Here is a 16,092-nt window from a genome sequence, read left to right on the forward strand (position 1 = left end):
ATGAGGTCTCGCTGCCCAGGCGGGTCTCGAACCCTCGGGCTCAGGCAATCCACTCACCTCAGCCTCCCAAAGGTGCGGGATTACAGGCTGAGCCCCGAGCCGGCTAAAAAAATGGCTTTTAATTAGGCCATCAAAACTCGAGGCTTCTTCTCTTAAAAACTATAAGTCATGCCACGTGACCTGTACAGCATTCATCTATATTCTAGTGAAAACAAAATGGAAATTAACCCTTTAAATACTTTCAAAAATAAATAGGTACTGAAATATTCATATAAACCATAACTAAGTACTCAGTGATTTTTATTGTGGATATATGTGTAACATGTAATGTTTTGCTAGCTTCCATTTTACTTATATTTAAGAAGCCTTATTTTCAGGGGAAAAACTAATATTTGACTGAGGTAGCAAAAATAAGCCCAATTAAAATCTACCTGAAAATATTAGTAACGTAATAAGAAAAATACACTTTAAGATTACTCACTAGGAAGTTCTGGTGGAGGAGTTGGGACCAAAGTTGGTTCTGGATAAAGACTCTCATTGCAAGTCCCGTATGTTAGGCTAATGTCATCCAAAGCTATATCACTCAGGAGTTGGTTCTTAAAAGCATTAAAAGCAACCTGCAATTCAGAGAGGTATACACAATTATTTCACTCTAGTCTTTTCTGACTTGCTTCTTCTTGAAGCTCAATATCCTTTGGAGAATCATTACTGTTGTCTCTAAATTTATAATGACCAGTTACTACACAGTGATAAATTAATAGATCATGGCTTTTAGGTCTTTCTGCTGAGTCCAACTCCCTTGTTATATATGGTCATACTGACTAAACTTTTCCTCCCTCCTTCCTTCTGAGTTAGGCAATATTGTAGCAGTTTCTGTCTCTCTCTGTGTGCCTGCTTTCTCTCCCTCTTTCTTGTTCATGATTTTGCCATACTCAATTGTACTCTGTCATGAAAGCACATCATCTGACAGGGGAGAGCCTTTTTCCCCAGCAATATTATAATTTTGTGGGGGGTTCTTTCCCCAACAATACTAAAAATCCAGGTAGCTTTTGCCTTCTTAGAGCACACAAGCCCTGAAGAGATACACCAATTAGATTATGTAAATGGGAGAAAGAGACAAGAAAAAAGTATGGGTATAATATGATCATTCAGGACCAACTGCTACTATCATGGTTTACTTAGGATGCTGATGTGGTATATTATGTGAGGGTACTGCCCAGAGAACACAGAACCAGACTTGGGAGGAAGGTCCAGTGGTCAGATGTAACATATTAGGTTATCAAGGACAGTGATTATTGTCAACTATACTTTCTTGATCTTCTACTGGATAGGAAAGGGAATGCCTACTGTATGTTGATTGCTATGCTAGGCACGTGGCATACATTATTTCTTTCTAAAACCATTATACAAACATTCATTCATTTATGTGCTCATTCATTTTACCTATTTCATGCCAGACATTATTTCGAATAAGTATTATCTTCTTTCTCACACATACGAGCTAATTAAATTTCAAGGAGACTTCAGTGGCTTGCTCAAGACATTACAACAAAATGGCAATGCCAAAGTGCAAATATTTATAGACCTGGACACTCATTCTGCCTGATGAGCTAACTGAAAAAATGAACCTAGTTACATTACTTTAGAAATGATGATCAGTGAGTTGAGCCATATTTGGTCCCTGCAATACTGATTTCCTAACTTCTGCCATTTCTTTTTTCCCTGGATGTTCCATTTTCTCTTATTCATCCTTGACGTATCCACAAAAAAAAAAAAAAAAAGGCTGGAGAGAAAAACTTCAAAGAAACGGACAGAACCAGAAGACAGACAAGACCAGAAAAGGAAAAGGAGGAAAGAAAGATGGGAGGAAAACAAATGAGAGTTATTGATTATTTCCTGCCTCACATCAAGTCATAGGAGAGACCTGAAGCCTTTGATGATGACAAGGTCTGTTCAATATTCATTTTTGAGGCCGGGTGTGATGACTCAAGCCTGTAATTCCAGCACTTTGGGAGACAAAGGCAAGAGGATTGCCTGAGCCCAGAGGTTCAAAACCAGACTGGGCTACTTGGTGAGACTTCTTCTCATCAATTAAAAAAAAAAGCCAGGTGTGGGTGTGGTGGTGCATGCCTGTGGTTCCAGCTACTTGGAAGGATGGTGGCAGAAAGATCTGAACACAACAGGTCAAGGCTTCGTTGGCTGTGACCATGCTACTGCACTCTAGCTTGGGTGACAGAGTAAGACTCTGACTCAAAAACAAAAAAACCCAAATATACATATTCTGGGAGTGTTGCTATCTTGTCTGAAATTATCCATTAGAACATTGCTAATTTGGTCAGACTAATAGCCTACATGATCCTATATTTTAATTGCAAAGACCCTTAGGAAATGAACACATTAAACTGTTTTCTGAAAATTAATTCACCCTAAGGTAAAATAAATGATCAGAGACTTCTCAATGATACAGCTCATAGAATTTGTTTCTAAAGGAAATATACGAAGATAAAATTAGAATGAGGCAGAGTGGGTAGATACTGATGGGTCTAAATGTTCTAGTAGGAAAAGATGATTCCCTAGAAAAGTGAAGGGCTGACATATGTGGTATTTGTGAACAGTTTAAAAGTAGGCAGAGAAAATAGGAAGAAATGGTTGGCTCACACTAGAAAGTTGCAGAAGAAGAATGAAATATGCTAAAGTGTTTCAGTGGATTTTATGAACCATTATAAGCTATACTTTCATGTAGTAAACAGTCCCTCAGTAAGTGGTTTTTAATAAGTTAATAAATAATGAAAATAAAGGTGCTGAAGATTCAAAATGAGGTAGACTAGGGAAGCAAAGAAAGTGACTTGGTTATCTTCAGAAAATAATTTTCTTAATTGCATCACTGTAAATATAATTGTATCACCACAAAAGCATACAAATATAAATCTAAAAGTGTTTTGCAAACCTTAAATTGAACTGTTTCATTTAATGTTACTTGTCCATAATTCCAATTTTCTCCATAATTTCCTTCTTTTTGGAAGATTGTCTTCTCTGTGTTTTGGTCACTGCTGATATTAATGCTTAATTTATAGACATTTTTACCATACATATAATACCTAGTTTGGAAACAAAGCAAAGATGTTTGGGTTGCTACATTAGAATACATGCATTTCAGAGTTTGTCTAGATCCTTTACCGTCTTTGGAATCCCCTTCCCCCCCCCCCGCTCTTGGATGTGGGAGTTGCTTGGGAAGGGAAGGGGAATCTACCAGAATTCTGTTGCTTTATTAATTGGAAAATAATAGCGTGTGCATTAAAATGTCAGCAAATTTCTTACTAAGATCTGAGCCTAGTAAACTGAGAAAAGCAATGTTACTCATTAAATAAAACAGCATTTATCACGTGCCTACAACATACCAGAAACTAAGGCAGACTGGTTCCATCATGGCATCCAAAGGGAGGCTTAAAAGTCCCACTCTTTCTTGTCTCCCTCCTGGTCCAGTTGGGGTAGAAATGTAAAATCCTATAAAAAGGACAAATTTTTAAAAAAATTTTCCTTAAATATTGCCTTTTTGTTGAGATATATCCTTTGTAAGCAGAAAAACAAAACTTTAAGATGAAAATATAAGGAAACATATTCTGATATAGCAGACAGGGTATCAGACTCAAACCCAGAAAGCAGCATCACTGCCATACCAAATTGTAATTTAGGAAAATCATCTCACAACTCTGGACCTACCAATTTATTAAATGGGAGACTTGGACTAGAGCATCATTAAGAATATATCCAATTCTGACTTACTAATTGTTATATTATCCTCACAGGAAACATTAAAAAGTAAAGATGTTATAAATAAAGATCAGATCGAAATACCATTTTGGTTCTAATATACTAAATGTTTTGATTCAGTCACATGTTAAGAGACAATCAGTGCACAAGGATATTTAGATAGCTGGTGGGCTAATTCATAGTATACACAAGTATTTAAATACAAATTTGAAGGCAAAGTTAGGAGTTTCAAAAAGGCTCTCAGTTTTATAATCCACTGACTACACTGAATGTCTCAAAACAAGAAATTGTCTGATTTTATAATGGTTTTATCTTCCCTGATTCCTTTGAATGATAACTAATCAGATCACTGAGGAGCAGGAAGCATGCTAATCCATATAAAAGCTTTCAAAATAGCACAAACCACTGCATAAAGTGCTTTCTGGTTTGGAATTCATTACCCCAACCAGTGAATTGAGTCATTTGAAGTGTGTGAATAGTTGTTGCGGTAAGAATACCTTGAATATTTCCTGAGGGGAATTTATTCCAATCTTAGTTTTCAGCTCATATATTATGACAGGAAGCAAGAAACATGTAACAAAATATAACATAAAGAAAATGAAATATTAGGTTCATTTAATTTGACTGGAATGCAATGCTGAAATTTAGTATTTTCTGGAAATTATCAAGCATCTTCTCTCTAGTACTTTCTAATAGAAAAATATAAGCAATGTTGCATATAAAATTCAAATTCATTCACTTATAACATGCAGAGTAAGAACAAGGCATGAAGAAAAGAAGTACCTGTGGAACTGCCCATATCAATGCATATTTAGACTTTTTTTTTTAAAAGAAAGATCATTGTCACTATCAATTTCCAAGTGTTTCACTTCTAGTTCTCTAACTCTCCATGAGAATTCTTCAGTACCTACACCACTACTTGATACTGCTTTCTTATGCACAGTCTAATTGTCCCTTATTTAAGATCCTTTATAGCTCTTATTTCCTATTAAACCAAGTACAAATTCACTCTGATGCCTGAGGTCCCTGTACTATGACCTCAATGCCATTTTATAGCCACAGTTCTTATAATAGTCTATTACATACAGCAATTCTACAAAATTATTTTAACATCTCCAAACACCTAGAAATTTTATGACTTTTGAGAAATCCCTCTTTTTCTGTTCTTCCGTCTCCACTTCCCATTCTAATTATAGCGTGCTAAAATCGACTAATTTTTTGAGGTGATTTAAATCAAATTGTCATCTTCAGCATGGCTTCCACTCAAAGTGACCACTTTTTTTGACTTCTCAGTGGCTCTTTGTACTTCTCTGATGTCACTCCGCATATTCTGTCATGTATTTTATGTTTTATGTGTTTTATAAATTTGCTAGAACTTTGGAAAAAAGAAAGATACCTTGTTCATTTTTTGTTCTCCCTATGAATTAACTGAATGTCGTTGAATGTATTGTTGTTCCACTGACTTGCCATGTTTTTAAATGTATTAAAATTCTACACAAGAGCAACGATTAAGTTGATATTTTCCATAACCACATGGAAATTTATACGATCAAAGAATAACTTCTTTTTTAAAAAGTCTTTCAACTTTCTTGAAATATCTTCTAGAGCTTTTGGAATTAATCTCAGGATCAGCTAAAAAATGCAGAAAACTGAATACATTAATTAAGTGCACGGTGAATCTCTTTCATTAGCCACTAGGTTTTCCTTACAGCTTCCTTCTGTGACTTTTTTTCTGTTTATTTCTCAATGAACTGAATATAAACTCTTCCCATCCAACACCTCAATTAAAGAGTAAAACTGCTTGGCATTGTTGATGCTGATGTAGAGAAATCAGAAATTGAAGATATGATAGAACTTTCTGGAAACTTGAAGATTCCTCTCAAGAAGAAAATAGTCTGATATAAATTGTTTGTGAGTTGTTAAGTGCATATTTAAAATTAACTGAAACTTGTATATAAATATTAAAAGTTTAGATTGGTTAATGGTCCAAATTTAGTCAGAATCTATTAATATTAGAAAGGAATATTATTTTTTTAAATTCAGCCACACTGGAAACATAAAAGATAAAGACAATACGAATACAGATGATTAATAAAATAAAATAAAGATAAAAATAAAATAAAATAAAAATAAAGTCCTCTTTTGATGGGCAGCACGGTTGGTTCCATGTTCTTGCTATTGTGAACAATGCTGCGATAAACATACGTGTGCTCATATCTTTTTTATAGAGTGATTTGAGTTCTTCCAGGTATATTCCCAGTAGGGAGATTGCGGGGTTGTATGGAAGGTTAATTTTTAGATCTTTTAGGAATTGCCACACTGTTTCCCACAGAGGCTGTACTAGTTTATGCTCCCACAAAATCATGAACTTCACAGCAACCTGGACAGATTTAGAATCTATAATACTGAGTGATCTTTCACACGATCACACAACTGAGTATCACATGTTCTCACCTTGAACAATTATCATAATACTATAGGAAAAGGATTGGCAGTAGTGAGAAACTGCCTGGGGAAGGTGGGGGCACACCTCATCAACAAGGGTAATTGCATAAGGAACATTTATATACCTAACCCTAAACTGTACTCCACATCTTTAAAATGAAAAATTAAAAGTCTAAAAATAAATAAATAAAATAAAGATAATATCTGAAAACATTAAAGTTATTCTTGTTTTAGAAAAATTTCATATGTTAAATTAAATATAGATATCTAAAAGATGTAACATACTTTTGAAAATTGACCAAAGTAACGGTTTTCCTCCCCAGCATACTAATGTTCATAACATGTTCATAACATGCCTCTTATGTCACATACTATTATCACCAACTCCACGTTCTAGATAAGAGAACTGAGGCAGCAAGAGAGGATAGAAAAATTGTCTGAATGACAGAATTGAGATTTAAAACTGTTTAAGACTCCTGGGTCTATATCTTAATGTTTTTTTTTTAACTGCTAAACTATGCTGCCTCCCCCAGTGTTAGGAACAATCATGATTTTGTTGAGAAAGGAAAGAAACACTTTCTTTGACTTGCCTAGTCCTCTGTGACCTCTCCATTTCTGAAGTTTTCATGTTACTAACTTCATTTTCCATGAGTTTATTGAACAAGTGGGGCCCCTTCTGAGCACTCCACACACTGCCCTACATCAGTGCCACTATCTTTACCGATTCCCTTTTGCTTCTAAAAGTTACACAGAAACTCCAGCATAGACAATGTAGAAATTATGAGCTGGTGCTCCACCAGGGGAGAGTTCTTTAGAAAGACTAAAAAAGTTAAGAGACTTAGATGTTCTTCCCTAAAGCAATGTTCATTCAGCTTATCTGCTTCATTTAGGCTTTCTTGTCATTTAAGGTGAAGGCAAAAAAAAAAAAAAAAATCCCTGCATGGATAATAGGAACATCAGGAGAGGTTTAATTCTCTTCCATTTCTGAGGTAGGATGTTCTGACACATAAAAAGCAGGTGAAAAGAAAGATGCCCTTTGGAGAAGAATGACTGGTAGATTATGAAATCACAGGCAGGAGAGTTGGAGAGGTCCTATTAAACCCTATAATCTGTCCTCATTACATGATGTGTCTAATTTTAAATAACTACTGCTACTAGACCTTCTCCTGAGACTCCATTTCATACGCAACTATTTAAAACCACCACCTGACATCCAACCTATTTTACTTTGGTCAGTTTCATCTTATTTCTTTAGCTATTTTCTGTTGGCAAGCCAAAACCATTTTCCTCCTGCAATGCACTTATACTCTTTAAATATAAGTGGAATTATTTCATCTCGTATTATGACATAAAAGTAGAAAAATGATAATTTGAACATCAAAGATTTCAAACTGCATAAAACGTATCTGTCATAGTCAATAGATACAAGTGCTTTTTGCACTTTCCTGTAACTACTCTTATCCAAGTGTGGTAGAGACTTTTAAACATCTTAATAAAGGCAATAAAAAAAACAAATCAGATTATTTGACTGTTTTAGGCCAGGCCCCTTAAGAAGGTTGGAGTGATTATCACTTAGAGGTTAGTCTTGAGCTGTGCAGGTTACTAATTAATCCATGGAGGATCAGACTCTGGGAAATAACTTATTCAAAGAAGATGAATTATGTATGAGAATATTCATGTCATCATTTTTCAATACCAAACATTTGGGGGGGGGTTATGGGATTGACCATTTACTCAGAGCACATTTTCTATAAATAGATCCACACCAGTGATGCATTTAGCCACATCCTGTTAGCTTTACATCCAGAATATACCCAGAATCTGACCCCTTCTACATCTGCTCCCACTGATCTGAGTCCCGTAAGCTCTTCTCTGCGTTTGATGATAAGCTTCCACTGGTCTCCTCTTAACACTCTTGTTCTCCCACAACCTATTTCCTGCTCACCAGTCAGAGTAAATCCTATCATGTCTGTGCTCAAGAGTCTCAATTAGCCTTTTGTTTCCCTCAGAGAAAAAGCTGAAACCATGGAAGTTCCATCATCATTTAGACCATGTGGTCATCCTATTCACTCCACTTTAGCCATGCTGGTCTCCTGGGTTTTCTTCCAACAGATTAAGCATGTTCCCTGTGTCTGAAATAATCTATAAAGTTAATTCTTTTCATTAAAGTTTTGATTAAATGTCACTTTCTCAGTGAGACTTAAGCTGATCACCCTCTCTTAATTTGCAGCAGCATCTGACTCCCTGCCCTCCCCTATTCTCTTACAAAGCTCCATAGTTTCCCAAAGTACCCATTCATATTTAACACACCAAAAAATTAATTACTTTTTATGTACTAGGGTTGTAAAAAATGTATATACATTCAAGAGTTGTTATCTAGGTATTATTTTTAGTTGGCTGCAGTCAGAAGTGTCTGGACACCTCTTATAATTGCAAAAGTCAAATGTGGCTTGTTCATATTATTATTACAATTTTAATACAGTTTTTTTCTTTCTTAAAATGTGTATACTTTTTGGGGCACCATCCGTGTATTATTTATTTTTTTGTTTTTCTTTGCTAGAATATATGTTCCACGAGAGCAGAGAATTCAGATTTATTTTGTTCACAGATATATTCGGAGTGCCGTGAATGCGCACTGAAGCTCAATAAATGCAGCTTGAATAAAAGAATAAACTGGAAAGGGTTTTCACTGATGACTCTGAAACAGATGAAAAGTAATCACTTTTTTATTAAAAATATTTTGATCAAGTTGTAGTGTGATGAACCACATTTTGATAAGCTAAGGATGCCACTGCCTGAAAAATCAGGATTAGTCAGATTCATTTCTAGCCTAAAACAATTAACTCTTGGATGTCATTTAACAAAGTATCACTCACAATTGATATTAAATCGATCACTTAATATTCAGGTTTTAAAAACGAGAATATTGATCTTTGTAACGAAAGTGGCCGTTTATAGCAAACTACAGTGCACATGTGCTTAGGATTTTTGTTGTTGTTGTTGTTAGAAATGATTTCATTCAGTCAGTAAGTTATTTGGAAATTACTTATTGAGTAAAAGTTGTGAATATTTATTTATATATTAAAAAATAATTTTGCATGCTACATAGTTTCAAGCACTGGATTCAAAGGAATTCAAAGATAAAAAAGACTGGGTTTTTGTTTTTGAAAAAATACTGTGGTAAAAACAAAACAAAATAAAATAAGTGAGCAATATAATGCCATGTGACAGGGAAAACAAAAGAAGTGTCTAGAATGTTTAAGGGAAAGGAAAATTTCAACTTGGAGACTCTGGACAGACTCTGTAGAAGCGATGATATGCGATCTGCATCCTCAATGCCTAGAGCCATGCCTAGAGGAGGCTTTTAATACATATTTAATACATATTTTTTGAATGGAATTCTTACTCTTATCAGTAATTCATCAGCAACCCATATTGTAAGATAAATTTTGTCAAAGAATATTGTATAAATAAGAATATTATATAAATGCAAAAATTCTCATTGTTTTTGTGATTTTTTCTTACTTTTTAAGATATATGTTTCTTCTAGATTTGTAACACTTTATTCTGTAATTATATTTGCTAGTATGACTATGTGCTTCTGAAGCTTTCATGGGCTATCATCCTGCTGCAAGTTCCTTATCTCCTTATGTTTTCATATTATTTGTGATTTATCAGTCAAATATTATTTTCTCTAACATTTCCACCTGGAATCCAATTCTAATATACCATTCAGATAAAAAAAAATACTTACAAATCACAACCCTACCCTTAGGACCATGCTTTAGAATCATCCTTCCAAAGGGCTTCCCAGAAGTAGTAAACCTATCTTTATTTCAAGATGGTGTGATCTCATATACTGAAAATTCTAAGAAATTCTTTTTTTTAAAAAAAGAAAATCCATCAGAACTAACACACAAATTCAGCAAATACTGAAGGGAACTTTATCAATATACAAAAATTTATTTCTGTGCACTAATGATGAAAAATCACAAAGTAAAATTAAGGCAAAGCAGGTCAAAGCTCAACGTTCACAGTTAATCGCCTCATCCAAGTCTACTTAGTTAATAATAAGTGGTAAGTCTAGGGGGCAACCCAGTCTTGTCTCTAATGGCATCTGTGTGTTCAGTAACATTTTGTGAATATATAGGGTAAATATATTTCTGGAGACACACTTGCATTTTCTCACCTTATTTGATAACCACTTCATTTAATCCCCTTGTTAGCACACAATTTAAAAAAATCTAAAAATCTGTTTTGCATTTGATACTGCTCACTTTAAACTCCAGGACAACACACATCTCTTTCCTTTTGATTTAGAAGTTAAATATACATTATACCTGAAACATTGCCAAAAGTGTGGTCAAAATTTGGTCCAGTCAAAGGAGGATAGGTATTTCCCTGAACCCTTTCCCATTCATTATCATCATTTAGATCCTGGACCCAGAAACAAAAGCCATCCTCAAAATTGCAGTTAATTTTTTCATAATCTGTGAATGAAAAAAAGGAAAAAAGCCCTGAAATTTAGTCTGCCATGTAAGTAGTTGTATTAGATTACATTAAAAATAATCTAACCTCATGTAGCTCATAATTGAGTGGCATGAACAAAATAATTATTTATTTATTAATCTTAACTCTGCTTCATCCCATGTAGCTAACATAGCCTAGCTTTTTGCTGCCAACTGTGTTAAATAATGTTTCTTATGTTTCATCAAGACATTAGCTTTTTGTTCTTTAATTTTTACATTTAGTCCCCATTAGTTTACCCATATAAACTTTGTCCTATATTTTTGTCTCCTCCATTACTAAATTTAATTCTTTCATCAAAATTAAATTTATGTGGACTTTCTCTGAATTTATTTTATGCTAATAATTTTTAACTTGGAATACTTGAAGCATATAAAATTATAGCATTTTAATTAAATTTTTATATTTACTTATCATTTTTCTCAAATTGGTTGAGTCCCCTAAAGAAAGTGAAGTATTTTCTAATTTCTCTGTAAGTATTGGGAATACAGAGAGACGTATACAAATGACATGATTAAATAACTTATATAATGAAAATGATAGGTTCTGCTATTTTAAAAATTCGATTATAATATTGAAGCATTTAAAAATCAAAGACTGAAAAATAAATAATACTTACTATTAAGCTCACTGCTGTTAAACGTAATATATGTTGCATTAAAGCCAATGTAGTTATTTTCATCAGATTCTATAAGAAAGGCAACAGTAACTTGGCTGGAAAATATTCTTATTGTGCCAGGATTGGTTTCCCAAAGAGAAGCTAAAAAAAAAAGAGAAAAAAGAAAAAATGAAAAGGAATGATTGCTATATGTACACAACTATCTATTCATTCATTTATCCATCATCCATCCATCCATTCCTCCATCAGTTATCAGTAGATCTAGCAAAATATGTATCTGGTACAACCTTAGTTAACTAAAAGCATTAGGTCTATGATTAATTTATTTTAACTGAAATAAAATGTTTCTTCTTTTAAGCATCGGGAAGCTTCAAATTATTATATATATTTACGATTTCAAAAACTATGATTTCTATTTTTAATTTTTAGCAGCAGACACTATACACACATGAAAAAAGAAAAGATATTCTTTTACTGAAAAAGTTCCTCTAAGAAACATACAAGTTAAGCAGTTTTAAAACTTAATGTTTTGGCTCTATCAAGGTTTTCCTGTGTCTCACTCACGGGGCTAAAACTGGGTCACAGCAATAGAAACAAATGAGTATTTATTTGGCTCTATACACATATAACTGTGAGACCTCCAAATAATATTAGCTGACTTAAAGATTGTTTCTACAGATTTTTATATTGATTTTAACATTTTCAGTTTTGACTCTAATCTACTTAAGGAATATTTCTTCACTTTATGATTGTCAAGGGGTAGTATAGTGCTTGGGATATAAAAGGTTTTCATATGATGCTTTACAAAATCCACTGTTATATAACATTTTATTTTATATATAACATTTTATTTTATAACTATATATAGCATACACATTCTTAAAGGGGGTGACATTGCCTTCATGTGGTAAAAATTGGTTCTCAAGGACAAAACTGTCTTAATTTTTAAATGTGCAACGCCCAGATATGTATACAGTACATAAGCATATATACAGAATACAATGTATATAAAGTATTCAACTTTCATGAAGAGCAGTTGGAAACAAGTCTAAAAAGGTTTCTTAATGAGGGTGATAATGAAAAAAGGGTTAAGAAATAATGATTTATCATTTTAATTTGACAATCTGAACTGGGCATCAGATTCAGTTCTATAGAAAATACTACACTTGCATACCTGAGACAAAGCATCACTTTTATTTACTGAGTTCTGAAGAAAGAAAATTTTATGAACCATTAAAAATGTTGTGCTTATTATGTAGAAATTAGCAAACAATGTGATAAATACAATTTAAACAGAATCTAATAGAAATAACATAATGAACAAGCATTGATTCGCATCTTAGTATTTTCCCCAAATATGTGTCATATACTCAGTGTTTTCTCACTAAGAGCTACACTGGTTATTTAGATTCTACCCACCAGCCTACTTAACTGTGTAGTAATCTAAATGGTTCTCATATTGAAAAGCTTTGGAGTTAATAAGTGTTAGTCACTTAAGGGTTGTGGATATTCCAGTAATGTTGCTTTAAACTTATCTGCCTCTGCTTCTGTCAATGTAATTCTTTTAGACAATGGTGTCTGGCTGGATCTGAATTCAGCTAGTTGCTCAGTCACACCTTTGATGGTTGTAACATGTTGGAACCTCACCTTCTATAAGTTATCGCACTAGTCTAGATAGTCTAGAAGTTTATACCCTGAAGTCCATTAACCAGCTTCAGAGATACACACAAACCTCTGGAAATGGAGTAGAATATGTGTTTGTAGAGATTTTGTAAAACTTTCACCATATTCTTAAATTCTCTTTTACTAAAAAGAGTCCCAGAACCACAGATCCAGTGAAAGGCATGCATCCCGTGCTCAGGAAAGCGATGGAGGATAGTGGTTAAGAGCAGAGTCAGTATTCAGTTTAATCCTGACTCCCTGTCTTTCTAGACTTCTTTGAATCTCAGTTTTCTCTATTGTATTGTATTTTCTTTCATAAAGATTTGTGATAAGGAATAAATAAGTAATTTTCATATGAAACAGTGACTAGGGTACAGTGCATGTTCAACGGATGCTAGCTATTATTTCTCTGTCTTACCAGATAGGTAGTAAGCCCTGAAAAGGCTTAATGTTTTTGTACCTCTGTCATTGTACAGGAACATGGGAGACTTTTAATGAACATTTGAGGGCATGTATTAAGATGTAAATAAACAGAGTAATAGTTTGCCTACATAAAAGAGACAAGGCTTGTGTTAGAAGAAAAAAGAATTGCCTAATAACTTTTAAAGACTGGGGTTTTCCTGATATAGCTAATGAAATGAATTTTTAGACACGAATTTTTCAAGAAAATTCAGTGTCCTACTAAGAAAACAGTTATTCTATGTATATTAATTTACATAGGCTTGCCAAGTAGTCACACTGAAATGGGGATTACCATCATTAGTCTACTACCACCAAAGGCTTGGTGAATAGGTTTGGTAAGAGAGAAAAGCAGGAAAGGATGATAAAAATGCAGGGAGTTTGAAAAGAGGGCAATAGACAGGGATGGCTGACTTTCTATAGACCATGATTCAACGGATCTAGTTCACAACTATTTTATTCCATTTATGAGTACAAATACTGCCATCAGAGTATCACCTTGATAATATAAAGGAGTTCTAATATATTCAACATATTTTAGTGAGTGCTTGCTACAAATTTGGTATGGGGTCAACTCCTGATGACATGGAGAAGAAATAACCAGTTAGAAAAACTCAGATTGGTTAGTTATAAAAAAATTAATGGTGGAATTATCAGATATGGAAAAAATGGGGGTACTGAGGAAGGAATTATTAATTTTGCCAGGTACTATTATTAGGGAATCTTTGGGAATGACTCTTTAAGCTAGTGCTTGTTAAATTTTTCCATGGAAGGTACTTGTATCAACAGAAGCGAGTAAATGTGTGCTTCTGAGTATACACAAAAGTGTCATAATAAAAGCATACAATTTATTGAAAAAACTTTATCTTGAAAAACATTTACACATATTATTTAATTCCATAGTTACAATATGATTATTTTTGTAGTAGGATAAATTCAGGAACATTCACTATGTTTATTATACATATATCTTTGGCTATATACATACGCACATTTGTGTGTTTCAGTTTTAAGATCATGCCCTTGCACTATGTTAAATCAAAGTATTAGGGATATATTGTCAGCAATCTTGTGGAAAATGAAATACCAGCTAAGCACTTGGGATAGAAAGAATAGCATAACAACTATGCACTCGAAAACAAATTTTCTGAGGTCGGCATTTTGAAATCAGTTTATGTGCTAACCCACGCTATTTTTGTAGTCTTTCTTTGAGGATGCTTAAAAACACTTATAGATTTACCTGAACAAAAAATTAAATTAGCCTATTCACCGTTTTCTGCCCCTTCCATACCAATTATTGTTAATAGTTATAACCACTGAATTTAATATTATATCATTATTACTGCACTTTAAAGAAAACATTTTGAACTAACTTTCCTGGTGCTCTATTCTGATTTACATAGATTCTCATAATTATTTGAAGACTCTATTGAACTCTGTATCATCTTTCCTTATGTGATGCCCATATTTCACTGATACTTTTTACCAGTTAGAGATTTTGCATCACAACTATGTACAAAAATGACTGAAAAATGCCTTTAGTATTTATTTATTCTGACTTACTTTAAATCAAATATATAACAATTATTTTAAGGTACCGCATGTTTGATTTCCTTATAGTCTCTCTTAATAATTCCATTTCCCTCCAAAGTGAGGCCCAAACTTTACCCGCACAATGACCATTTGAATTGTAACACACATCTCTAAAATTAAAAAATTCCATTTTCTTAATTTAAGTAAATATTTATACATTTTCAACATGATCATATTAGCGATATTTGAGATATACCGATTCTGAATTGGAATTTAAGAAAAGCAAGTCTTGTAAGCATCTCTCACATAAAGGAACTTGCTGAAACATTTAGAAAAAAATGACTTGTGAACCAAGAATGAAAGAGTTGGCATTATTCCAATATAAAATAATTCTGAAGTTATGAGAAATACTGCTTTCTCCATTGACTACATGGTATAATACCATATTATAGAAATACAAACCAAGATGGGGTCAGGAAGATGGTGGACAAGCCAGTCGGACTATGCGAGTCCCTGTGTGAGTGAGTGTATGGAAAATTTTGTGTAGATGCTGGTGAGCGAGTGGGTGTGTGTGTGGCTGAGTGGGGGCTAGGAGCTAGAGGCCAGGGCTCTCCTGCTGCAGCAGCTGGTGCCACAGCTGCTGGGCTTGGACCCTAGTGACTCCGAGACGCAGAAGCCAAGCACCATTTTCTGTTTCTTCCCTTTTTAAAAAAATCAACAAACCCTCCCTGGGAAGAAAATGCTGGGAGAGACTAAGTGGGGGCCTGTGAGCAAATGACCAGGCCCCTGGTGCAACAGCTGGTGCTGCAGCTTCTCTGCTTCATCTGGTTCTTCCCAGGTCACAGAAGCCCAGCACCATTTTTTTTTTTTTTAAACAGACAAAAGTTTTTCTGTGAAAAAATGGTGGGGAGGAAACATCGCCCCAGGCTTTCCATCACTGGTGCAGCAGGAGAGAGACTGCCGGCTCATGGCTTTGCCTCAACGCTTCAGTGCCTGGCAGGGCACTGGCAGCAGGGGCTGTGGAAGGAGTCCAGAGGCAAAGTCCCAAGGAAGAGAACAAGAGAGGCACCCCGCCA

At 34.2% G+C, this 16,092-nt stretch overlaps 1 protein-coding gene across 1 annotated transcript in view; it reads right to left on the minus strand.

Annotated features, from left to right (window-relative positions):
• TMPRSS15 (transmembrane protease, serine 15) overlaps positions 1-16,092 on the minus strand; it is a 141,673-nt gene that overhangs the window by 79,624 nt on the left and 45,957 nt on the right. Inside the window, exons 9-13 of the mRNA XM_008055327.1 lie at positions 11,363-11,503; positions 10,557-10,706; positions 3,399-3,504; positions 2,948-3,098; positions 482-617 (exon numbers count right to left, since the gene is read on the minus strand). Of these exons, the coding sequence (XP_008053518.1) occupies positions 482-617; positions 2,948-3,098; positions 3,399-3,504; positions 10,557-10,706; positions 11,363-11,503 (684 nt within the window). The remainder of the gene's footprint in view (positions 1-481; positions 618-2,947; positions 3,099-3,398; positions 3,505-10,556; positions 10,707-11,362; positions 11,504-16,092) is intronic.

This window comes from Carlito syrichta, unplaced genomic scaffold (assembly GCF_000164805.1).
Source record: "Carlito syrichta isolate Samal-C Ts95f unplaced genomic scaffold, Tarsius_syrichta-2.0.1 Scaffold301823, whole genome shotgun sequence".
NCBI classification, from domain to species: Eukaryota; Metazoa; Chordata; class Mammalia; order Primates; family Tarsiidae; genus Carlito; species Carlito syrichta.